The sequence below is a fragment of the Erpetoichthys calabaricus genome, chromosome 8 (assembly GCF_900747795.2).
Source record: "Erpetoichthys calabaricus chromosome 8, fErpCal1.3, whole genome shotgun sequence".
Classification (NCBI taxonomy): Eukaryota; Metazoa; Chordata; class Cladistia; order Polypteriformes; family Polypteridae; genus Erpetoichthys; species Erpetoichthys calabaricus.
In genome coordinates, this window is record NC_041401.2 from 102,908,416 (window position 1) to 102,933,372 (window position 24,957).

The window sequence follows — 24,957 nt, forward strand, 5'->3', positions numbered from 1 at the left end:
GACTACCTGCAAATGCAAATGCCTTTACAGATCTAAATTTATGTTCTTGTTTTTGCTTTATTTAACAAGGACCCCGTGGCAGCTGCACTGTATCTGTCAGAGTGCATGCAATGAATGAAATGAATTTTTAGATACTCTCCTGGCTTGACTAAATCTAAACAAGATTTGTTATAAAGCTAGTGGGTCTGGTTTCAGGTTGCTGCTTAAGTCCTAGACTAATGCCAGAAGAATAGAAATTGGACCAGTGTTGGTTCATACTCTGTTATCCTGAACAAGTTATGTCACCTGTCAGTGTATGAATATGTAAACTTGCTGTGTAAGTTTTCAACTAAATAATTAACTGTAGCAGTGTTTTGCGGCTCTGTTTCATAAAGTATCAGCCTGCTGGGCTAAAGGGCAGCCACCTCCTAATATCATTTATGAGTCAACAAGTTAAAGTGCAGTCTGTCCCAAAGAGCAGATCGTAACTGTTTGTTAACAGCTTGGGGAATCAGGAAAGCCGAATTCATATAGTGCTTATCTATGATTTGCCAATCAGTGTTGTTGTGTTTTTTATGTAATGCATTTCTTTGTGCCTGCTAATTCTGTTTTCCAGAGAGATATAATTTTATAGTTAATGTCTTTCTAGGGTGGCCAGTAGCCAATCAGGATAAGAATATAAATTATCTTTCAGGTTTTGTAACATTTGACTGTGCCTTTGCAGAGCCTTCGAACCTAAGCAGGTTGAAAAAAGACTAGTGTGTTAACAGTGAGACACTGTGCCCTCTGCCCTCTCTCCTTTACATAGTGCGTGTTTCCTGCCTGTGCCTGTGAGCATCTGCTGCCCAGTCTTGTGATCTCTTGTTTTTCACTAACACCTGTGCTTTCTTTTTGAATGCTGCCGGCATGCGCCCTCGTGCGTGGCTCAAACCCACGTAGCTGAAGAGAGGGCCTCCAGTTCCCCCGCCTCCCAAACTCACGCCCTCCAAGGAGCTCAAACAGGAGAACATCCTTAACCTCTTTGATGACAATTTTGTTCCTGAAATCAGTGTGACAACCCCCTCACAGGTTAGAAGAGTGAGCCTCCCTTTCCACGCCTTCTTCATTCCAGCCTCCACCCTACAGCATGTCTAACAAATGAGCTAACTCTGGTAGTGTAAAATTCTCTGGCCAATCAGAAGCATCAGTATTATTGACTCAAAGTCTGTTGTAAGTAGATTTGACAGGGATCAGATCAAACATTATGCACAATTGTGTTCAGATTGAGGCTTGCAAACACAGTCATATCCACATGTACACGTACAATAAAATTTGTATTCACACACAATCAGAGTAATGTGTTTTCACATTTGTGACAATCAGAGTCAGATATGCAGACGCAATCAGGCCCACATACTGTATACATATGCAATATAATACTTGCAACAACAGGTACAGGGTGGCATGGTGGCACAGTGGTAGTGCTGCTGCCACGCAGTAAAGAGACCAGGGTTTAAGTTCAGGGTTCAGTCTGTGTAAAGTTAGCATGTTCTCCTAGTGCTTGCTTGGTTCATCAGGGTGCTCTGGTTTTCTCCTACTGTCCAAAGACCTGCAGCTTAGGTGATGTGGTGCTGCTAAACTGACCCTGGGGTGTGTGTGTGTGTGTTCACCCTGCGATGGACTGGCGCCTTGTCCGGGGTTTGTTCCTGCCTTAGGCCCTAAGATAGCTGGAATAGGACCCAGTCCACCCTGTGACCCTGGTCTGGATTAAGGAGATTATAAAATGACATGACAATTAGATGTAGGTAAACACATAAACACTCAAAATCAGACCCATTTTATTCAATTACCTGGACAAAATCAGATCTATGTGTCTGTATATAATGTCAGTTAAGTAAAAAAAGCAATTCTGTGAAAACGTGCAAAAAATCTGTACTGCACATTTAATATTAGATGGATACTGCATATTACTATTAATGGCTACATGTTTGTTTGGTTTCATCTGCATTTATAAACATTCACACATTGGACAAAGATTATAACTATGCATTCACTCACATTTACACTACGATATATAATATGGCACTGCCATTATTACACACCACTGAATCTGATCTTTATTTTGTTCCCATTTGCACTTACCCATGACAAGTGGTAACTGCGGTTTTGTTGTTTATATGACTTCTTCATTACTCTTGTAGCACTATACAACTCAGTGGGATATCCCCTGGTTTCTGGCATATCATTGTACACTTCTAGAAAGACAGCTATCCAGTGAGCCTTGGCACCTAAAATACTTTCCTAGCCAACTCACACTGTATAGTACAACATGGTTCCAGTGTTGGATCAGCCCCTCATCATTTCAGCCAGAGTAATATTGGGCCCAAGTTTTAATAAAGCATTTGAGTCATTCTAAACGGGTAGCATTCCAATATGTTGCAGAAAGTGGTCTTAAGTAAATTTTAGCAGTGGGCAAAGGATCAGTTTCACATTAGCCAATAAGCATGGAAGGTAAAAAAACAAACATTGACTCAGAACTCATTTTCTAAAAAAAAGCTGAATGATCTGACCAATATCTAATTAGTGTTCAAGTTTTGGGGTACAAGTCTGGCTGTGTAGAAGTTTCAACATGAAAATCACTTGCAAAAGGAATATTTACAGATGCCCCTCTGAATTGGATTTATTACCATTGCCATCCCAAATTACACAATGCACAGTACAAATCCTGTTATGTTCCATTCACGTATTACTCAATTTGTATAAAAAAATTAACAAATGAAATGAGAAAAACTTGTCCATACCCCTGTTAAACACAATCAAAGCCAGACCCAATATCAATGAGTGAGATATCTGGATATCGATATACTGTATTGGCTTTCGTCCATTTGGCTTCAAAGGCTAGACAGTGGAAATAATTTTTTTTCTTAATGCAGGAGCCATTAACAGTATTAACACACAATGTGCCAAACATATAAATATATTTTTTATTTTCTTGTCCATGATATGAAAGGTTTTATTGCATTTTATTTTAAGAGCTATAGCCAAGGGAGGATATTTGCTCAGGGTGACACATGGTAACGGGATCTCTTACTGCAGCTTCTACTGAGCACCATTATGTGACTATCCAAATTAAGCCAAAATGCCTTTTATGCATGTCAGTGAAAGGAGGGAGATGTTAATGTGGCAAGAATCTCTAGATGCCCAAACTGGATTTTATGCCCAGTCACACTTAGTGTAGCCCCCAACGTTTGGTTAATTTAAGTCAGAACAGGTTACTACTGTCAAAGGGCTGGAAATTTGATCACAAAAAATGTTTCACTAGTAGGAGTAAATTATGGCATGGGGTGAATTCTCAGCATTATGTACATGGCCACCTTATACTAGAGAGGTGGAAAACATTAAAACATGATCGTCACTCAGGAGAGGTCAGCAGTAAAACAGAAGAAAGAAATAATATGCAAGTATCAAGGTCAGGAAGAATTTAAAAGTTTACAAAAAATAAAAAATAAAAATTAATCAAATAAAGGACACCACAAAGTGATTAAAGGAACGGCTGGAGTAGAAGCTTCAATTTTTTTTTTTGACAGGAGTGATTTCGGCAACATCACTCACAGTAATGCCCTCTTCAAAATGACAAAGTTAAACCGGAAAATAAATGGAGAGTTGAAGCAGGAGCACAGAAATTACAGCAGTATAATGTTTCAAGCATTAATTATCCATCTTTAATCACCCAGCATATTTAGCGATCAACCAGCAAACGCAAAGGTTCCTGCCTAAATCACTGTCATTGTTGCAAGCTGATCTAGCAATTTATTATTTCTTCTCTGCAAACACTTCAAAATAAATACTGAATTAAATAAGATGGTTTGATAGTACTGCAGTATGCACAGCTTACTCACTGCTATAGGGACATGGGTTCACATTCCAATCTGGACCCTATGTTTCCTCCCATATTACAAAATTGTGCAAATCAGGATGTCTAGTGACATTAAACTGATCTCAAATCAATTAATGTTCTCTGTGATGGACTGGTGTTGCATCCACAGTTGATTTCTGCATTGAGCCTGATGTTGTTGGAATAAATTCCAGCTCCCTGCAAAGCTGTAATAATAGATAGATTAAGTTGAGCTGAACAGACATTTAGAAATAGTAAATTATCTTCTGTTACTGAAATTGTACACTTTTTGATTTTTAGTGTTAGGATTTATTAGTGAATGCAGCTAAACATATTTATTTATGCATAACTTCCATTTCTGTCTTTATGCTTTTCCACTACACCAATGTTTTACTCCTGGGGACTCACTGAACAGCTGCTTTTCAAGAGATCTCTGTGCCAAGCTTCTCTGCTTCACACCTCTACTTGCACTCCCCTGAATGACATCATAGGGTCCTGTGGCTGGAGCAGATACAAAGGGGTCCGCCAATGGAGGTCTGCAGGCAGACTCTTTTGAGTGACTTTGCCAGGAAGTGACAATTTTAGAATATTAGTACCAGTCTTTCTTAGCCACCTATGCCACCCCTTATAATAATTAATACCTTGGGCATGTAGGGAGGACAAATGGATACATCTCTGAGCCTTTCAACATAAGGACAGTTGAAACAAAAATATAAATCAACACTCAATAGCAATCAATATAATTTTTTCACTTCACGTGACCTTTTTAATTGCAAATACCTAGCACATCTGTCCCCAACATTGTTGACAAAAAAAGATATTCAGTTTGGGGAGCAAGCGACTCATAGCATTCAAATCCATTCCTATTTTGCTTTTATTTTAATTTCATAGCTGAACGCCGTGTCTCTCTCATTTGTCTACTTCCTTCTGGTACCTTGAAGCAGCCCATCCTGTCCATGTTCCATTCGGACAATCCCACCTCCCATGCATTGATTTTATTTCAAATCATTAGCCACAACCAAGTGCCATATTGTTCATGTATCTAAACCTCCTGCTTTTCTCCCTGTCGCTGCACAGTTTGAGGCCCCTTTGCCTCAAGAGGGAGCCAGCTTGTTGGATCTGGATTTCGATCCAATCAAAAGCTCAGCAAGTCCAGGCGGGCCAGGAGTCTCTCCTGCTCAACAGGTGGGTAAACTCAGTGTACTATAGTGGACCGGGTCAGACACCTCCACTGAGGCTCAACCCTGCCCTCTTCATATATATTCATATTCTATGATACGGTGTAGATGTCAGAAAGTGGGAGGAATTAGCAAGCCAATGGAAAGAATTTTGATGACTTGTTGTTCTCCTATTGCCCATTAAATATGGTCCTTTCCATTTTCTAGTCTGCTTTCTTCTTGCCCCTTCCCTTCCACTATAGGATTGCCTTCTTCCTTTTCCTGTTACTTGTTCATGTGGTTATACCCAATGCATTACTAGTCTACCTATGAATACTTCTAAACTCCTAGCCTCCTGCCTTCATACATGAGCCCATTTTTTTATGATTCTGGCAATGAGTCAAAGTATATGCACTCATACTCTGTGCTATTGGAATAATCAGGTTTGTTTCTTTATATCATAACCAAACACAGTTTTGCTCTGTAAAGAGGCAGAGGGTGATCCCTAGCGTCTACTTTATATTATCTAAGTATCTGCAATGTTTACTGCTACTGAAGGTGGATTAGACAATGGGAAGTACTGCTTTTTGTAAAAGTTAACAAGCTAAATAAAATATAGGGCTAGTATAAACAAGTACAATCCAGAGTTGTCTAGAATGATGAGAATGTATCAGTATACTATATGTGCCTGTATTTATTTGTTCCTCTCTATCCTTCTTGTCATGTTCAGCCTTTATCATGGGATTTATGGGAGGTAAGCAGAAATTCCCTTATTCAAATGCCTCTTGGCATGTTCGCTATACCTCTCCATTCTTTACCTTTTCCCTCACGTTCTTTAGTACTGCACACACCCTCAGCTGACCATTTAGTCTGAACTCAAAGCATCTACCCCCTCTCTTCCATCTCTGTGCATTCGATATCACTTCCTTTGACATTTTTCCTGTTGGAAAATGCTGTACTCTCTCTCTTGGCCATCCTCTGCAACCTTTTTTCTGGCTATGGCTGCTGAATGCATGCCATGCAAGTCTACTGCTCTCTGTTAGATTCTGGTAGCATGTAAGCCTCGTTCTATCTTGTTCATATTTTTTTATGAATTAGAATTGTGAGATTTGTTTCATTTTTGTTTATATTTTATTGGGGTATTGCACACAATGATTTGCTGCAGATGCTGTTGACATGCTGTGTTTGTTGTTGCTATGCTCATGGCCATCAACATCTAATGTCTCCGGTGACATTTTGTAAACTTTTGTGATTCCTTGTCTGAATTTTGCTAATTCAAAGCTAGAGAAGGTGAAATCTGCACAATGTTTGACAGTGAATGGCCTGACCAATTTTAGTGGTTATGATCTAAAAGGCTTAGCAGCTCTCAGTTTGGCTCAGTCTCCAAGTTTTATGTAATTGATATTTAGATATTTTAGTACCAATTTCTACTGCAATTATCACTGTTCATAAGGTTTGTGCTTAATTATGCAGTTTGCCACTTAATAATTACACTGGTCAGCAAAAAATTTTAGTTTTAGTTTTTTTGTAAACTTGAGGAAGCTGAATCCAAACCTGACTACATAATTGCTCTATCACATTAAAATAAAAAAAAACTATTTTAAAGGAAAAAAAAAAACTTAATATATTTTTAAAATTAATTAATTAAAATTGAAAAATATACAAATTAATTATATACTTGTTTTAATTCCAATTATTACTTGCAAGAAGTCATCACATAATAGTTTTTTTCTCTTATAATTCTCTAAAGGAGTTTCACAGTGGAATGACCAACACATGTACTAGAACATCTCTGTGTTTGAGCAATGTCCTGGTGGAACTTCTCCGTAAGTTCTTCAGAGATTGCTTCCTTGCTGTTCTTGGGGAAAAATCCAGATATGAATTTAGTAAATGGATTTTTAAAGACATGTTGCACCCAAGTATTAGGCAGGAAGAGAGAAGCTCCTTTACTAGGTCCTCATAGATTTCCTTACTTGTATTCCCAAAATGCTTTTTCAATAAAGGAAGGTAGTGTAGTCTTTTCCTGTCTGTGTACCAGTTATCTTGTCAAGGCAATGGATGGATCAATCTGACCTTGCATATTTCATTAAAAACAATTTAAGCAACAGCTTTCTGTCTTTCAGATAATAAAGGGCACCTTTCAAACCTTCTAAATGGCTATTTTGAAGGAAAAAGAAGGGAGAAAACAAATACTGACTGAGAGCAAAAAATGTGTAGCGAATACTTGATTTTGGGTTGTTTCCAACTCAACTAACATTAACAAAAATATGCTTCAAATAATATTCTAAGTATGAAAAATACTTTTGCCATAAATCAAATGTAACTTATTTTTAAAAAATCAACTGTTTTTTGAAATTTTCATTTTTCACTGAATCTGATATTTTGCAGAAATTGTTTGTAGTAGGGCGGCACGGTGGCGCAGTGGGTAGCGCTGCTGCCTCGCAGTTGGGTGATCTGGGGACCTGGGTTCGATTCCCGGGTCCTCCCTGCGTGGAGTTTGCATGTTCTCCCCGTGTCTGCGTGGGTTTCCTCCGGGCGCTCCGGTTTCCTCCCACATTCCAAAGTCATGCAGGTTAGGTGGATTGGCGATTCTAAATTGGCCCTAGTGTGTGCTTGGTGTGTGTTTGTGTGTGTCCTGCGGTGGTTTGGCACCCTGCCCAGGATTGTTTCCTGCCTTGTGCCCTGTGTTGGCTGGGATTGGCTCCAGCAGACCCCCGTGACCCTGTGTTCGGATTCAGCAGGTTGGAAAATGGATGGATGGATGGATGTTTGTAGTAGACAAATTCCAGTTTCAGAAATGGATTCAGGAGTCCTCTCAGGATTTTACATCGAAACAGTCTTTTGGATTGGAGAGTGTGGAGTAGTGATTCGATTTTTGTTGTTTCTGATTTCTTCTAATCGTGTAGATTCAATGGTCTGTTTATTATGAATATGGACAGACATTTTTGTTGGAAGGTCTGGTGCAGTGGTTTGATTTTGTAGTTTCTAAACCTTATAATTTTTAGAATACTGTATTTTGATTGGCTTAGTAAGAAGGCCAAACTGGACATAAATGAAAGTGATAACAAATGCAAATTTATTAGAAGCTGAGATGGACATTGCTCTTCAAGCAAGCCATCATAATGGTGGCATTTGGGACGCCGTCATAGAAGGACAGTACGGAAGGAGGCATAACCTGCCTGGGATGGAACTAATGCAACTTCCCTTACAAAGGGATAACTTAATGCAGGGGTGCCCAACTCCAGTCCTGGAGGGCCGCAGTGGCTGAAGGTTTTCACTCGAACCCTTTTCTTAATTAGTGATCTGTTTTTGCTGCTAATTAACTTCTTTTGAATTCATTTTAATTAACTTGGTTTTTAAGAAATGTTTCCCTGAATTTCTTCATCGTTCCTCTGACTTGTTTCATCTCTTTCCTTAAATGGCATCCAAACAGCAGTGAAATATGAAGTGAGTGAGCTAACAGAAGACCAACTAAGTCAGGGCCTCAAACTCCAACTGATTTCACTCCAACCAGTTGCTTAATGAGGCGCTGAGTCTTGTCGTTAATTAAACCCATTCTTTAATTCCATGGCTTGTTGCTGCTCTCATTGTGCAATAGCAGACATTTCTGAAATTGTGGAAGTCAAATAAAATGAATTCAAAAGAAGTTAATTTGCAGCAAAAACAGGTCACTAATTAAGAAAGGGTTAGCATGAAAACCTGCAGCCACTGCGGCCCTCCAGGACTGGAGCTGGGCACCCCTGACTTAATGGATAAGGTAGGGAGGCAGTTCCTCCCCCAGTATGATAGATGGCAGTGCTCTGCTGGCATGGACCCAGTAAGGACACCTGCAGGGATTTATGGGAGTTGTAGGCCTGAGGGACAACCCTGTCAGAGTCCTTGGGTGCCGCTAGAGGTTGCTGCAGGGAGAGCGACTCACTGCTTCAGGAGACTTCCGTCTGGCCCGGAAGTGCTTGCATTGCGCTATGCCCCGGTACTGGAAGTACTCCTGAGTCTGAAATAAAAGCGAGCCATTCAGCCTCCTCTGGGGAGTCAGAAGGCAAAGCTCACCTGGAAGAGGAAATGGAGGACTGTGGTTTGTAGATTGACTTGTGTTTGTGAAAATAAAACAGTTTATTTTGCACCTGGGAATGTATAGTGTGGTGTGTCTGGGGTTTTGGGGCTCAGTGGTGCCCCCTGTCGCTTACAATATTATATATATATATATATATATATATATATATATATATACATACAGAATGTGTGTATGTGTGTGTGTGTGTGAATATACACAATTTTTTCCATTAACTTGTATGGGATTTCTGACATACAATATCTGTAAATATGAATACAAATATTTTTAATGGCCTGTCTTTTAGATATTAAAAATGACATTTTATAGATATTAAATTTAAAACACATTAAAATAGATCTGTAATTCTAATTTTAGCTAATCAAAATTTAATTATAAATGTCTCCAACTGAAAACTTCACATAAGTCAATTAGAAAATCAACAAATTTTCGCTAAACAAAACAGAAATACAGATATCTGCATTTCAAACTCTGACTACCTCTAATAAGATTTTTGACTAATCAAAATATAAATATAGATATCATAAATAGGGATTTTTGACTAATCAAGATATAAATATAGATATCATAAATAGGGACTTGCACAAATAAAACAAGAATTAGCATGAGACATTACATGTTTAACAGGCTTTAACTCTGAAAGCATTGATTCACTTGATGATGTAGATGTAGATTTTATTGAAAGACTACTTGGTTAATTCTCAGCTCTGAATCAGAATACATTTTTATTCTGCTCAATATTTTTCTTATTCTTTTTCCAAAAAGGATCAGTGCACATCTGGACTCACAAATTGTTCATACTAAAGTCTATCTCTAGGTTTGGGGCTAAAACTGGGAGATGTCTAGTAATGTTCATGGTTGCAGTACAGGATGCAGGTTTCATCGATTGTCATTCAGGTGTCAGAACTGTGTTAGGGAGCATTATGTGCTTGCTGAGAAGTCTGTGTTTCTCCATTCTGCTTAGACATTGTGTAAATAGCTGGTCCAACTCCCCACCATTAACCCGGTGTAACCTTAAAATGGTCCTCATAAGAGATTCACCACACTTTTGTTTCCGACAATATGTACTAACCCATGTTTATGGTCTGCTTCATGCTTGTGTGAGATTTGTATATTGTCCATGTCTGCATGGGACTACTTGCACAAGCATAAGTAGACCTTGATTTTGGAAAAAGGTGGGTAATGTAGAATGTTGTCTGGGCCTCATAACATGAAAATATCTATAATCTATCACCAATGACAAATGTATTAGCATGTTAGCCCAAAGGACATCAGAAGTGTAACCATCCTGTGCTGTTTTGTCACTGTTGCACATAGGCATACAGTCACTTCTACATTTTTAATAAATCTCTGAGGCATAGAAGTATACCATTTTCATTACTGCTGTAACCATATAGCAAATAACCATATTTAGGGCAACAAGGTTTTTCACAATATGAGAGTAACACTAAGCAAAAAACCTGTTACCACAAGTACAGGTGCTGGTCATAAAATTAGAATATCATGACAAAATTGATTTATTTCAGTAATTCCATTCAAAAAGTGAAACTTGTATATTAGATTCTTTCATTACACACAGACTGATGTATTTCAAATGTTTATTTCTTTTGATGTTGATAATTATAACTGACAACTAATGAAAGTCCCAAATTCAGTATCTCGGAAAATTAGAATATAAATTAAGACCAATGCAAAAAAAAGATTTTTAGAAATGTTGGCCAACTGAAAGGTATGAACATGAAAAGTATGAGCATGTACAGCACTCAATATTTAGTTGGGGCTCCTTTGGCCTGGATTACTGCAGCAATGCGCCGTGGCATGGAGTCGATCAGTCTGTGGCACTGCTCAGGTGTTATGAGAGCCCATGTTGCTCTGATAGTGGCCTTCAGCTCTTCTGAATTGTTGGGTCTGGCGTATTGCATCTTCCTCTTCACAATACCCCATAGATTTTCTATGGGGTTAAGGTCAGGCGAGTTTGCTGGCCAATCAAGAACAGGGATACCATGGTCCTTAAACCAGGTACTGGTAGCTTTGGCACTGTGTGCAGGTGCCAGGTCCCGTTGGAAAATGAAATCTGCATCTCCATAAAGTTCGTCAGCAGCAGGAAGCATGAAGTGCTCTAAAACTTCCTGGTAGACGGCTGCATTGACCTTGGACCTCAGAAAACACAATGGACCAACACCAGCAGATGACATGGCACCCCAAACCATCACTGACTGTGGAAACTTTACACTGGACCTCACGCAACGTGGATTCTGCGCCTCTCTTCTCTTCCTCCAGACTCTGGGACCTTGATTTCCAAAGGAAATGCAAAACTTACTTTCATCAGAGAACATAACTTTGGACCACTCAGCAGCAGTCCAGTCCTTTTTGTCTTTAGCCCAGGCGAGACGCTTCTGACGCTGTCTCTTGTTCAAGAGTGGCTTGACACAAGGAATGCGACAGCTGAAACCCATGTCTTGCATACGTCTGTGCGTGGTGGTTCTTGAAGCACTGACTCCAGCTGCAGTCCACTCTTTGTGAATCTCCCCCACATTTTTGAATGGGTTTTGTTTCACAATCCTCTCCAGGGTGCGGTTATCCCTATTGCTTGTACACTTTTTTCTACCACATCTTGTCCTTCCCTTCGCCTCTCTATTAATGTGCTTGGACACAGAGCTCTGTGAACAGCCAGCCTCTTTAGCAGTGACCTTTTGTGTCTTGCCCTCCTTGTGCAAAGTGTCAATGGTTGTCTTTTGGACAACTGTCAAGTCAGCAGTCTTCCCCATAATTGTGTAGCCTACAGAACTAGACTGAGAGACCATTTAAAGGCTTTTGCAGGTGTTTTGAGTTAATTAGCTGATTAGAGTGTGGCACCAGGTGTCTTCAATATTGAACCTTTTCACAATATTCTAATTTTCCGAGATACTGAATTTGGGACTTTCATTAGTTGTCAGTTATAATCATCAACATTAAAAGAAATAAACATTTGAAATACATCAGTCTGTGTGTAATGAATGAATCTAATATACAAGTTTCACTTTTTGAATGGAATTACTGAAATAAATCAACTTTGTCATGATATTCTAATTTTATGACCAGCACCTGTATACATATAGCATTTATAATATGAATATTACTGGCGCAATGTAGGAGTGTCAGTAAAACAGGATAGTTTATGACAAATCACTTATATTCACAATTTAACAGTAGTTAAGCTTGTTAGACCCCCACCCCTTTGACCTTGCAGATGGTTTTTCAGGTCACTCCTTTCACCCAATCTGTTAAAGATTTTTATGCCGAGTTAATTTATTTCCTAAACTCGCTTGGTATGTGTGAACAGTAGGTATTAGTGTGACTGTCCCCTGTGGTAGGTGGCCTTGCACCTGATGGTTTCTATTAAACATAATTAAAAGGATTAATAAAATACTTGAGTAAAAGTGAAAATGAGGGAAGGAAGAAAAATGAGATTTTTTTTAAACTTATATTATGCTGTAATCAACATGATTCCAAGGTTTGACAGGATAATTTCTAATAAATTCATAAATATTTTATTAATGTGAGCAAATTTGGTAAATATGCATTATTTTACAGTAATTAAGTAAAAATGTTCGTAATATACTGTTAAGTTTAATGTGCAGGTATACTAATCTTTATATGTACTGTGAGTATTGACATGTTTGCTGAACACTTGTTGTGTCAAAGAGGCTGATTCCTTGATAGAGTTTGCATTGGCAAACATTTAATCATTGTGCATGTTAGTGTATTTGAAAGAAATGGAAAAGGCTTCTTGGAACAAGTTCTTCCTATGGGATAAGCCTCTGATATAAAACAGTGTATTTTACTTTGGAAGGCAAAGATGTAGAACGGGAGCAATTGTCAAACTGTATTCCTAGCCACGAGCATAAACCACTGGATCTAGAAACCTCCTCGTATTTTTATCTGTTTATTTTCTGCCTCTTTCATCCTTACTCCTCCGCTTCACTTTCCTCACCTCATAGCATGAACAGAATCCTTCCACTGCTCAGGGGCCGACTGGGGAGCTCTGCGGGGACGCCTCTGCAGCCGACACTGGTTTTGCTGTGGAGAGGTCCACCCAGCCCTCTGACTCTACTACAGAAACGTCACAAATCAATGTAAGTGGAAAGCATGAGCCTAGAAGGTTCATTACTACCAGCCTGCCTTATCCAGATACAGTAGTAATAAAGCAGCCAGGTGTCTGTTGAAACAGACCTGCTCTGCCGTCATCTGTTCTAATTCATTAATGCTGGATTTCTTATTGCATTAATGCAGTTTCTCAAAAAGCCACAGCACTTGGTGGTACAAGCCAGGCTTTTCCAGTTCATGGATGGCTTAAACAAGAACTTCTTCATATGTCTAACTGTCTTAAAAACCTGTTAGCATAATTGTGGTGAACAGCACTTTCTAGCCATAATACAATGTCATGCTTCGATAAATACAGAACTACAGTGCATCCGGAAAGTATTCACAGTGCATCACTTTTTCCACATTTTGTTATGTTACAGCCTTATTCCAAAATGGATTAAATTCATTTTTTTCCTCAGAATTCTACACACAACACCCCATAACAACGTGAAAAAAGTTTACTTGAGATTTTTGCAAATTTATTAAAAAATAAAAAAATTGAGAAAGCACATGTACATAAGTATTCACAGCCTTTGCCATGAAGCTCAAAATTGAGCTCAGGTGCATCCTGTTTCCCCTGATCATCCTTGAGATGTTTCTGCAGCTTAATTGGAGTCCACCTGTGGTAAATTCAGTTGATTGGGACATGATTTGGAAAGGCACACACCTGTCTATATAAGGTCCCACAGTTGACAGTTCATGTCAGAACACAAACCAAGCATGAAGTCAAAGGAACTGTCTGTAGACCTCTGAGACAGGATTGTCTCGAAGCACAAATCTGGGGAAGGTTACAGAAAAATTTCTGCTGCTTTGAAGGTGCCAATGAGCACAGTGGCCTCCTTCATCCATAAGTGGAAGAAGTTCGAAACCACCAGGACTCTTCCTAGAGCTGGCTGGCCATCTAAACTGTGCGATCGGGGGAAAAGGGCCTTAGTCAGGGAGGTGACCAAGAACCCGATGGTCACTCTGTCAGAGCTCCAGAGGTCCTCTGTGGAGAGAGGAGGACCTTCCAGAAGGACAACCATCTCTGCAGCAATCCACCAATCAGGCCTATATGGTAGAGTGGCCAGACGAAAGTCACTCCTCAGTAAAAGGCACATGGCAGCCTGCCTGGAGTTTGCCAAAAGGCACCTGAAGGACTCTCAGACCATGAGAAAGAAAATTCTCTGGTCTGATGAGACAAAGATTGAACTCTTTGCTATGAATGCCAGGCGTCACATTTGGAGGAAACCAGGCACCGCTCATCACCAGGCCAATACCATCCCTACAGTGAAGCATGGTGGTGGCAGCATCATGCTGTGGGGATGTTTTTCAGCGGCAGGGACTGGGAGACTAGTCAGGATAAAGGGAAAGATGACTGCAGCAATATACAGAGACATCCTGGATGAAAACCTGCTCCAGAGTGCTTTTGACCTCAGACTGGGGCGATGGTTCATCTTTCCGCAGGATAACGACCCTAAGCACACAGCCAAGATATCAAAGGAGTGGCTTCAGGACAACTCTGTGAATGTCCTTGAGTGGCCCAGCCAGAGCCCAGACTTGAATCTGATTGAACATCTCTGGAGAGATCTTAAAATGGCTGTGCACCGACGCTTCCCATCCAACCTGATGGAGCTTGAGAGGTGCTGCAAAGAGGAATGGGCGAAACTGGCCAAGGATAGGTGTGCCAAGCTTGTGGCATCATATTCAAAAAGACTTCAGGCTGTAATTGCTGCCAAAGGTGCATCGACAAAGTATTGAGCAAAGGCTGTGAATACTTATGTACATGTGATTTCTCAGTTTTTTTATTTTTAATAAATTTGCAAAAACCTCAAGTAAACTTTTTTCACGTTGTCATTATGGGGTGTTGTGTGTAGAATTCTGAGGAAAAAAATTAATTTAATCCATTTTGGAATAAGGCTAACATAACAAAATGTGGAAAAAGTGATGCGCTGTGAATACTTTCCGGATGCACTGTATGTAGAGTAGGGTGGCACTGCTGTTTCGCAATAAGGTCACTGGGGTTCACATCCCAGGTCCCTGCATGGAGTTTTTATATTTTCCAAATGTCCACAGGGAGAATCATTGTGCCCAATGTTTGCTGGGATAGGCGGCAGTTGTCCCATAACCCTGCCCTAGATAAGCTGGTTAAGGAAATGGATGGATTTGACAGAATATATGTCTATTTTATTGAGATTTTAGAATGGCTGGTGGTAATCTCTGGACTGTGACAGATTAGTGGTAGTAATCTCTAGATGTCAGATGTGAGTTGTTCTCTGGCTAATCTGTAGACTGCTGAATGATATAAAAGAATACTCAGTATTCATACTTTCTGGTTGGAATTTAATGGACACTCACATGTGAATGCAACTTAGAACCTAAACTGTAGAATGTGGTATGGTGTGTGGTTGGTTTGGATTTTTAATAAGAACATGCTAATACCGTTTGTTTAACACTGCAAAAATATAATCATCTCATAGAATTATTTCCATGGAGATTTAAGATGTAAGATGTGGTTTTCCAAATAACCCTCATATAATCTGATGAGAAGGATTTTGTTTTTCTAACCATGTTCCATCTTTCAAATCACATGGTTCCTCCTGTAAATGAGTTTCTCATCGTATCATGTGACCTGCTGCTTGTGTCAAACATTGAATTAAACTGGTTCTGGGTAGAATTGTTGTTGGTGTCCATCTTACAGGTGTTTCTTTTTTATAGCCTGATAAAACAGAGACAAGTAGCGATTATACCAGTGGAAATGGAGCTGCCTTTACCACCACATCTGCTGTAAGTCAGGTTCACTTTCCCCTGTGTCTGTTAGATGCCATTTGTAAAACTTCAATTGCCAGGTCCTCACTAGACTCCATGTCACTTTCATAATATGTCAGTAAAGGTTTTGTCTAAGCTTAGTTCTTGTGTTTTTCAGTATTGTAGCTACTCTAAATCCTGCTTCATTTGTCTATACTGCTTTGTTTTTTCTTAGAATTCTCTTCCTGCTGTGGTTGCAGAGACCTTGCCACCAACAACCAATGGTGGTGCTTATGAGAGCATGCCTTCAGACACTGCGGATCTGCCACCTGGATTTCTTTTTAAGGTATGTCCAAGATCTGAGAGTTAAGGTGCTTTGTAAAGAGTAATACTACAGTACCATATATGCATTGGAGGGTCATGACATGGAGTCAATGTAATGTATCAGAAATACCTAAGTGCATGAATTTAATAAGCAGGTGGGTGACTTTAAAAGACATATGAAATCCATTTTTTAAGTAAATGATTTGAAGAGGTGGCAGATGAGAAAGAGGCTGATTGGTGCTGGTGAAAGGTGAGTAAGAAATTAAGAGATGTTATCTGTACTAGTAACTAGTATGCCAGGCATCTGATCATCCTAACATCCTCTATGTTGGTTGGTGCATATTCTTGATAACATCTTTGCAGTTTCAAGTGACACTGATGTATAATAGGTTCTTAAATATAAATAAAAAAAACCATTCATTTATTAAGTATTTGTGTTGCATAATAATGATGTGCAGTAACAGGTGGACATGCTTATGACTTGTGTTTTTCACTTCTGAATTGATGAGGAAGAGAGAAACATTATGCAATTCAATTAGTCCATTTCAGTTTTGTAAGATGTCATTAAAGTTATTGTTCACCTAAAATGAAAAATGTCATAATCATTACCTTATTGTAATTATTATTATTATTATTGTAATTAAAGATATTTCACATCTATATAGCACTTTTCTTGCCGCTCAAAGCACTTTTCATAGAGAGTGGGGAGCCTCTTCAACCACCTCCAATGTGTAGCACCCACCTGGATGATGCAATGGCAGCCATTTTTGTACCAGTACATCACCACACATTAACTACTAGCTGGTGATGGATTGAGAAAGATAGTTAGCCAGTTAGAGACAGATTACATGTCCAGAATAGACATGGCCGTTATGAAATTTAGGCAGGAAATTGGGATACACCCTGCTGTTTACGAAAGATGTCCAGGGATCTTTAATGACCACAGAGAGTAAGGACCTCCATTTCCTCTCGTCTGAAAGATGGCGTCATATTTACAGCACAGTGTCTCCTTTGCTGCACTGGGGCATTGGGATCGACATACAGACCACAGGGTAGGCATCCGTTATTGGCCAAAAGAAGGTTTCATTGTGGCTAGTACGGTTTCTGTACGGATACACTAAATTGGTCAGGCATGGGTATGTGAGAAACTGTGACCTGCAGTAGACTGGCAAGCCATGTTGGGACTGGTTCTTTGTGCCGGACGCTTCTAATAAAATCAGCAGATTTTCACAGCCATTTAATGGAGTAAAAATATTCAGGAAGGCTCCTACTGTATGTGTCTGTGATATATTTTATTTATTTTGGCATTCTGATTTTTATTCCAGTGATGATTTTGTATAAGACATTGTATATAAAATGATCATTTTATCATGTCTAAAATGTGCCTTATGCTACTGAATGCTTTTAATGGTGCTTTACAAAATAAAAATCGATACACTGAAGCCTTTCTGCTTCCACATGTTTCTCTGTAAACTAATGTAAATGTTATGATTTTTCTCTCCGATTTGTATGAAACTATTTGGTAAGTTTTTTTATCACCTCCTAACTTACCAGTACAAGACAATCCCCACCTATGATATACTGTTAGATGTCAAGTTATGGAGTATGTCAAGTTTTTTTGGGTTCACCCTATTTTTGGCCAACTAGACCTGAAAAGCCCTCATTTTAGGCCATTTTTGGACCACATTTGGTGTAAGAAATTACACCCTTATGATAAAGAGTAAATCAATAGATGTCTTTGACAAAAATGATCAGAAGGACATGAAGTTGTGCATCCCACATCAACACATCCCAGTGATTCACATCATAATGGTATACAAGTAGTCAAAATTAATCCTTTTCACAAAACTTTGTAAAAATGTCATTCAGTAATATAGGCAAGTGAAGTAGCGTTTATTCTATTTTGAGATTTGTTGATCACAGATATTATAATATTTTTGATATTTGATTCTTTACTGGTGGTCAACGAAATGACTTGCAGGAAGTTAAAATTGACAAATTTCAAACATAAGCATGTGGGGCATCGTTTTAGACTATTTCAAGGTCAATGATTATGAATATGATTTTATTTTTGATTTTTGATTCCTTACTTGCAATCTGTGCCTCTGTGGACCTCTATCAGAGGCTGAAAAATAACACATTTATATTACTATTGAGAACATTTAGACTTTAAACATTTAAATTGAAACACATATTTTAATATTTTTAAATAAATGGAGAAACTATCCTTGTTTATTATATATTTCTACCTCATCAAGGAAATCATTTCTTATGCCAATTCAGACTTTTTTAATAACTGCATTTGAAGTCGGGATGGTGCAAAACATAGTCATTTAGGTCAATTGGCCCTTGTAATTAAGCTAATGAACCAAGGCAAATTTGGTGCATTAAAAGTCATTAATGTTAATAAATCAAATCAATTCAGGAAAAAAAAGGCTGCCAAATGGTTTCCAGAAAGCAAACAAATTATTTAACTAATGTGTTTAATCCATGCATCCATTATCCAACCCGCTATATCGTAACTACAGTGTCACGGGGGTCCACTGGAGCCAATCCCAGCCAACACAGGGCACAAGGCAGAAAAGAAACCCTGGGCAGGGTGCCAGCCCACCGCAGGGCACACACACGAAGTACACACTAGGGACAATTTAGGATCGCCAATGCACCTAACCACCATGTCTTTGGACTGTGTGAGGAAACCGGAGCGCCCGGAAGAATCCCACGCAGACATGGGGAGAACATGCAAACTCCACGCAGGAAGGACCTGGGAAGCGAACTCGGGTCTCCTAACTGCAAGGTACCGCCCAGATGTGTTTAATTTTTTTTTTAAATGTATTTACAAATATAATAAAACACCTAAAGCAGTTGAATAATCTTTAAACAATAAACAGTTTTCAGCTTGGTAAGTCCAGTATGGCATAATATGGTTTGTACATGAAAGTCTCCTGAGATAGACTGGCATCCTTTTCAGGGTTTGTTCCTGCCAGTGTATTCATTGCTGAAGGAATGGATGTCCAGAAAAATGTCATTCCAAAAATGGAAAATTCATATGGTCCTATGTCTCACATCATTGTCAAACGTGCTTAATCCAGCTCAGGGTCAAACTGGAGGGGGCAAGCTTAGGCAGCACTTGCAAAAAGGTGGGACACCGTTCTGGACAAGGTACCAATCCGTTGTTGGGCCAACAAGTGTACACACCCACAGTGATGCTCACATAAGAGCCAATTTGGAATGACCGGTTAACCTGACTTGCACCTCTTTGTGGATGTGGGAGGAAAAATGAAGTACTTGGTAGAAACCCCACGTAAACATGGGGTGAACATGCAAATGCCACATGGAAAACTTCCTGGCAAAACATTTGAACCCAGGACATGCAATCTTTGAGACAGTAGCACTAAATACCATGCCACTGTGTGTTATAGATAAATGTCAAAAAAATCATAAATAGCCATAGAAAAATGTTTTGTTTATGCACAATATAATCTGCTGTATAATAGAAATTTAGATGCAGAAGTACATATTGTTCTGTATTTTCCTTTTGGATGTGCATGTGTATGTGTGTTTGCACTGCTGCAAGATGGTGTCAGATTCATGGAATTGACATGCCTTGTTCCTAGAGTTTGCAAATTGACACCAGAACACCACAACATTAAATTAGCAAGATGCATGTTATGAAAAACGGTTGACTATATGGTTTTCACTTGCAGGCTCAAGCACTGCATGACTATAATGCAACTGACTCTGATGAGCTGGATCTGAAAACAGGTGACCTTGTGCTTGTGATGACCTATGAGAACCTAGACGAGCAGGTAAGTGGAACTGGCATACATTCAGAGTGCTTAAGTTCTTTGGAAGCACAATGCAGTTGACCAGCATTTTTCTTTTCTTCACCTAGGATGAGGGGTGGCTCATGGGAATCAAAGAAGCTGACTGGCTGCAGGAAAGAGATCTGAAAGCCAAAGGAGTTTTTCCTGAAAACTTTACTCAGAAACTGTAGCGTAAGTTTCAAATGGATGCTCACGCCCCTATGGCAAAGGTTTGAATTTCCTCAGCCTACAGCTATGGTTTTACTAAACTGAGCCATGAGGATTATTTTGCCAGTGAAGGTCTGCCCTATGTGCAATGGATCCCTGTTCAGGAGATTGTTATCATTTTAATAATACTGTTGCAATGCATTTGTATTGTGCTTCTCCCCACTCGTAACCCAGGACAAAGTTTTCATTACTGAAGAAGGCCATTTGTCTTCTGCGTACAAGAATGAACAAGTCAGGGGTTGTGAAGAATATAAAAACTCTGCTTCAGTGTTGATATCTCAAAGCGGTGTGTGTACCAGATGTTATTTGTGCACCTTGCAGCTATGAAATTTAAGATTTTTCTTTTTTTCTTTTTTATCTCCAAACACCACCTTGACATTTCACCTATGATATGTGTATAGTGTGATGAGGAATCTGAATCTGCAGCTCAGGGTCACTATTGACCAGTGAAACAATCAGGCTGTCATCTGCTTTCTTCACTTCCATTGCACCCTTTTTTCCTCATTATGTGGCAAATACTTGCATGCTTCATTTTACACTTTAGCTTTAGTAAACTAGCTGTCTGTATGTGCTGCCTGTAAGTACTCCAGTCTCGCTCTTCAGGTTGTCACGCTGTCTTTAAATTTATATTTCAGATTAGCTAACTAAAATTGATTTTAAATCAAAGAATATATATTGCAAGATAATTTCTTGAGTAGCAGAGCTGGGATGTTTTGGGAGGATGGCTGATACTCCAGTCGCCCTATAGATCCCAGAGTCTGCCTTGTTTTAATTGAAATTCTTACTTTTTTTTTTCCAAAGTCTTCTGTGAGCCCTTAGTCATTCTCCATCCCATAGAGTTTTTTGCAACCTGACAGCAGAACCTCTGATTATAGTTTTGGTTTCTAATACCGCAAATAAAAATGTAGCTAGGAAGCATTGACACCTTCATTTGCCTGCCCTACAGGGAGGTAAGACCAGCAGTAGCCCATCAAACATGGTTTTTCTAGAATGAAGTTAGTCATCATTTTAGGAAATTAATGAACTTTGTTAGTTTCTATGTAACCTGTCTAGGCGGCAGGCACTAGAAACGTGGGCTCCTTGTTTTCAGTATTTTTGAACAGGTATAACTCAGAAGCCATACTTTTGTGTTGGCCCCATAGACATAATAAGCACAATACATGGCTGCTAATTTTGAATAATACTTGGTGCTTACAGCTGTCAAGAGAAGAAGGTAATGATGTTGTGATGATATTCCAAAGGAGCTGGAACCCAATATCACTTTGGCCAGTATTCTGTTTTCAGTTCCTACCCTGGCTATTGTGAATTACTTTGTTCTTCCTTATGGTTTTTCCACACCACCTTGGACACCAAGGAAAACACTTAAACATGGAATGCATAGACAGATTTTTGTAAACCTCATGATGCCATTTGTTTGAATTCAGCTGCTGTGCTTCCTAAACCTAAATGAATAGGTGAACACTTGCCTTGGTGACAGACTCAATTCCTATTTACAGTATGTTCTTTGAAAAAGCAAGCTAGTCCATCAGTCTTTTTTTTGTCCAGCTGCAATTGGGCAACTGGAAGCAGAGGAAAGCCCTACGTCCTTCTATACACAAGCTACTCAACACTGAAGGTGAAACTGGACTGGAGCCCTTAGATTGGCTCTTGGAGTTTGCATCGATGGGGTTGTACTGGATACAAAAACTTGAAGTTTGTGCTTGTTTCCAAAATGCTGCCCATTTTACACCCAGACCAAGTCCCGGTTACTCCTGTTTTTCTTTGCCATTCAGAAATGTCAAAAAAAAAATGCAGTTCATTGGAGTGACACTTTTTTTGCCTTTTGGATGGTTGTGCATAGTTTCTGGGTGGAAAGAGGGCAACTTTGGAAATCCAGCCATGATACAGTGTATTCCTTTAAAAAGATTTGTGAAAGTGTTTTCTTGTTGTACATCCTGTGATATGTCTGGTCTGCAAGAATAAAATGGATAATAATCTGTAGGCTTTGTAGTTTTTATTGGTGGAAAGCTGTTGCTCCATGTGAAATCCCCACAATGTCATTGTTGTGAAGCAAAAGATACACATAAATTTCAGAAAGGGAACAGAGACAGAAACGTAAGCTAGAGAGCAAAAGTCTGCATGGCCTCTAAACACAAATTAAAATTTATAGATAGTAAAGCCCTACGTAGTCACCAGTTTAATCAGACAACCAGACTCTTAACTTGCAAAGTAGCTGAAAAGTTTTTTAATCCACAATCTTGAAAAGTCTTCCCTACAGGTAAATTGGTTTAAAAAGCACGGTGCTAATGACATCACGCAAAACAAGACTTCCAGGGGCATGTCCTTTCCAACAAATGCCCGCATTTAAATGACAGGTGCACAAAATGGTGACACGTCAAGGCATGTAAAAATTATTTTAGCTCCTGAAAACAATTCCAAAATTAAAAGTAATTGGGGTATCAGATACGTCACATAACAAATCGTCAAAAGGAAAAAAATAATAAAATATGCAAAGAAAAAAATTTAAAAGAATCCAAAATTTTGACAGTCTTAGTCGTTACTGCTGCCACCACAGGTAGACATTTTGATGTCTCTCCAGGCAGTTTTGTCAAAGCAATATGCTATGCCTCCACAAGCACAATGCTAAGGCTGATGCACAGTACACAGGTACATGAGCCTTGTGGCATCTCGTCTCCTTATGACTGATGGAAAAGAAAATTATGTTGTGCTCGGGAGATAAATTCTTTCCATAGTCAGGAGCTGATTGCTAGGCTTTTAGGACAAAATACCAAAAGAACAAAGAGTAACGATGTAACAACCGACCCCTTACCCAGCCGACAGCTACACCTCCAAGACCTGTGGCCTGGATAATTTACTGAGTATGAATCTAACTATCAAGCCATACCTCTAATAAATTAAACTTTTCCCCCACAATCGACGGTGTAAATATAAGTACACAAAAGCAGATATGTAAAATGAAACTGATTAAATGTATTAAATGAAACAATAAGACAAATGCAAAAATAGAAACATATATAAATATAAATATCCCTCCACCACAGCAACAATGAGACACCACCATATATAAATACAACGAAACCCTCCCTTGCCCCTGTAACATACAACAAACAACGAACAACAACAATGAATGATATACGGAATGATCGTGAACTTGAGTCCGGTTATAAAAACTGTCCTGAATACGGTTGACTGAACTAGCGATAAATGAGTCGTTTGATTTTCCCGGCAATTGGAGCAACCTCACCGTGATTCCTCGGCGTGTGGTGGATGACGATTCTACCCCGGGGTCTCTGCAGATGAGGGATGGAAGACAGTCCAGCAAAATGAAAAACAAACTGGTGCAAAGGCGTGATGTGAAAAAACAGCAAGTAAGCTGATCCGTGATTGAAAAAAATGGTCTCCTTTCTTCTCTCCTTTCTCGGCTATTCCCTCCTGATTGCTTAAATAGTCCTGTGACGGCTGTAATTGATTAATAGTGAACAGGTGCTTTCCAGGTTTGAGGTTGCGGTCTCCTTCCATCATTCACTGATACACACATAAACAGCAAACGGGACAATGGAAACAAGACGCACTCAGTACTAACATTTGACAACACTATAAACTATGTAGCCCCGCTACAACGAAACTGTACAAAGTGAAGAGCAATGTCTTTCTATTATTGATTGATCTGTGATTTTTATAATCAAAAACAAACACTTGGATATGCAGCATTGCTAGCTACCTTCTTAAACAGTGGTGACTTGGTAACATTATATATCCCACCAATAAAATGCCACCTGCCATACCTGTGTGATTACCGACGAACATCATTACTATAAACAATATGTCGACATCCAAGCTTAACTATTGTGAATGTCATTGACCCAGAAAACAAAAAGGTGGTGTAAAAATTGTAAACTAAATTCAAAACACTAATAATACATTTTTAAAATTGTTTGTAAATTGATAAATAATAACTAAAATAATACTGAAAACACTGGGACACGCTCTTTATAGACACCCCTTCTTAAAGGACAGGCTGCAAATGCACCCATCATGTTTATTCGGATAATGTTTAAAGAAAGCTCTGCAGTTACTTCTAGAGAAAAGCCAAGCAAAATGACACATTTTATTGGCTAACTAAAAAGATTACAATATGCAAGCTTTCGAGGCAACTCAGGCCCCTTCTTCAGGCAAGATGTAATCCTGTAACTTACTTCTTGCCTGAAGAAGGGGCCTGAGTTGCCTCGAAAGCTTGCATATTGTAATCTTTTTAGTTAGCCAATAAAAGGTGTCATTTTGCTTGGCTTTTCTCTACATTCATAATGGCTAACACGGTACAACACCCTAGTACTTCAGTTACTTCTAGGAATTGACTAGAAAAAGAATTCAGCAATTCTTACTGCAATTCCTGGAAGTAATTCTGAGATGCTTAAGAAATCACTCAGCAGAAAGAACTGTTCCTCGTTAAGAAATTATTTCTTCATTCTCAGACTGTCAGGGTAAGGAGTTTGCTTTCTGATTTTTATTTACAGTTCATTGTGGAATTACAGTCTTAAATTAGTTGAAACAAACTGACTATTGAGGCAGATTGGTATTAATTTTTGTGGATTTCAGGTAAGTTAAATTCTTGTGGTCACTGAACATTATCTATCAGCTTTTTCTAGCCAATGGCACCATTCCTCA

General features: G+C 39.1%; 1 protein-coding gene across 8 annotated transcripts in view; it reads left to right on the top strand.

Moving 5' to 3' along the window:
• Window positions 1–22,272, top strand: part of LOC114655917 (myc box-dependent-interacting protein 1) — a 106,572-nt gene extending 84,300 nt beyond the window's left edge. For 3 of the 8 annotated variants that reach the window (XM_028807217.2, XM_028807220.2, XM_028807219.2), the window contains 8 exons: window positions 919–1,047; window positions 4,931–5,038; window positions 5,741–5,764; window positions 13,063–13,197; window positions 15,905–15,973; window positions 16,170–16,280; window positions 19,966–20,067; window positions 20,154–22,272. In XM_028807217.2, coding sequence (XP_028663050.1) covers window positions 919–1,047; window positions 4,931–5,038; window positions 5,741–5,764; window positions 13,063–13,197; window positions 15,905–15,973; window positions 16,170–16,280; window positions 19,966–20,067; window positions 20,154–20,255 — 780 coding nt within the window. In that variant the 3' untranslated portion in view covers window positions 20,256–22,272. The remainder of the gene's footprint in view (window positions 1–918; window positions 1,048–4,930; window positions 5,039–5,740; window positions 5,765–13,062; window positions 13,198–15,904; window positions 15,974–16,169; window positions 16,281–19,965; window positions 20,068–20,153) is intronic. The other 5 variants (XM_028807222.2, XM_028807221.2, XM_028807218.2 and 2 more) reach the window with 5 other exon arrangements.
• The last annotated feature ends 2,685 nt before the right edge of the window (window positions 22,273–24,957 follow it).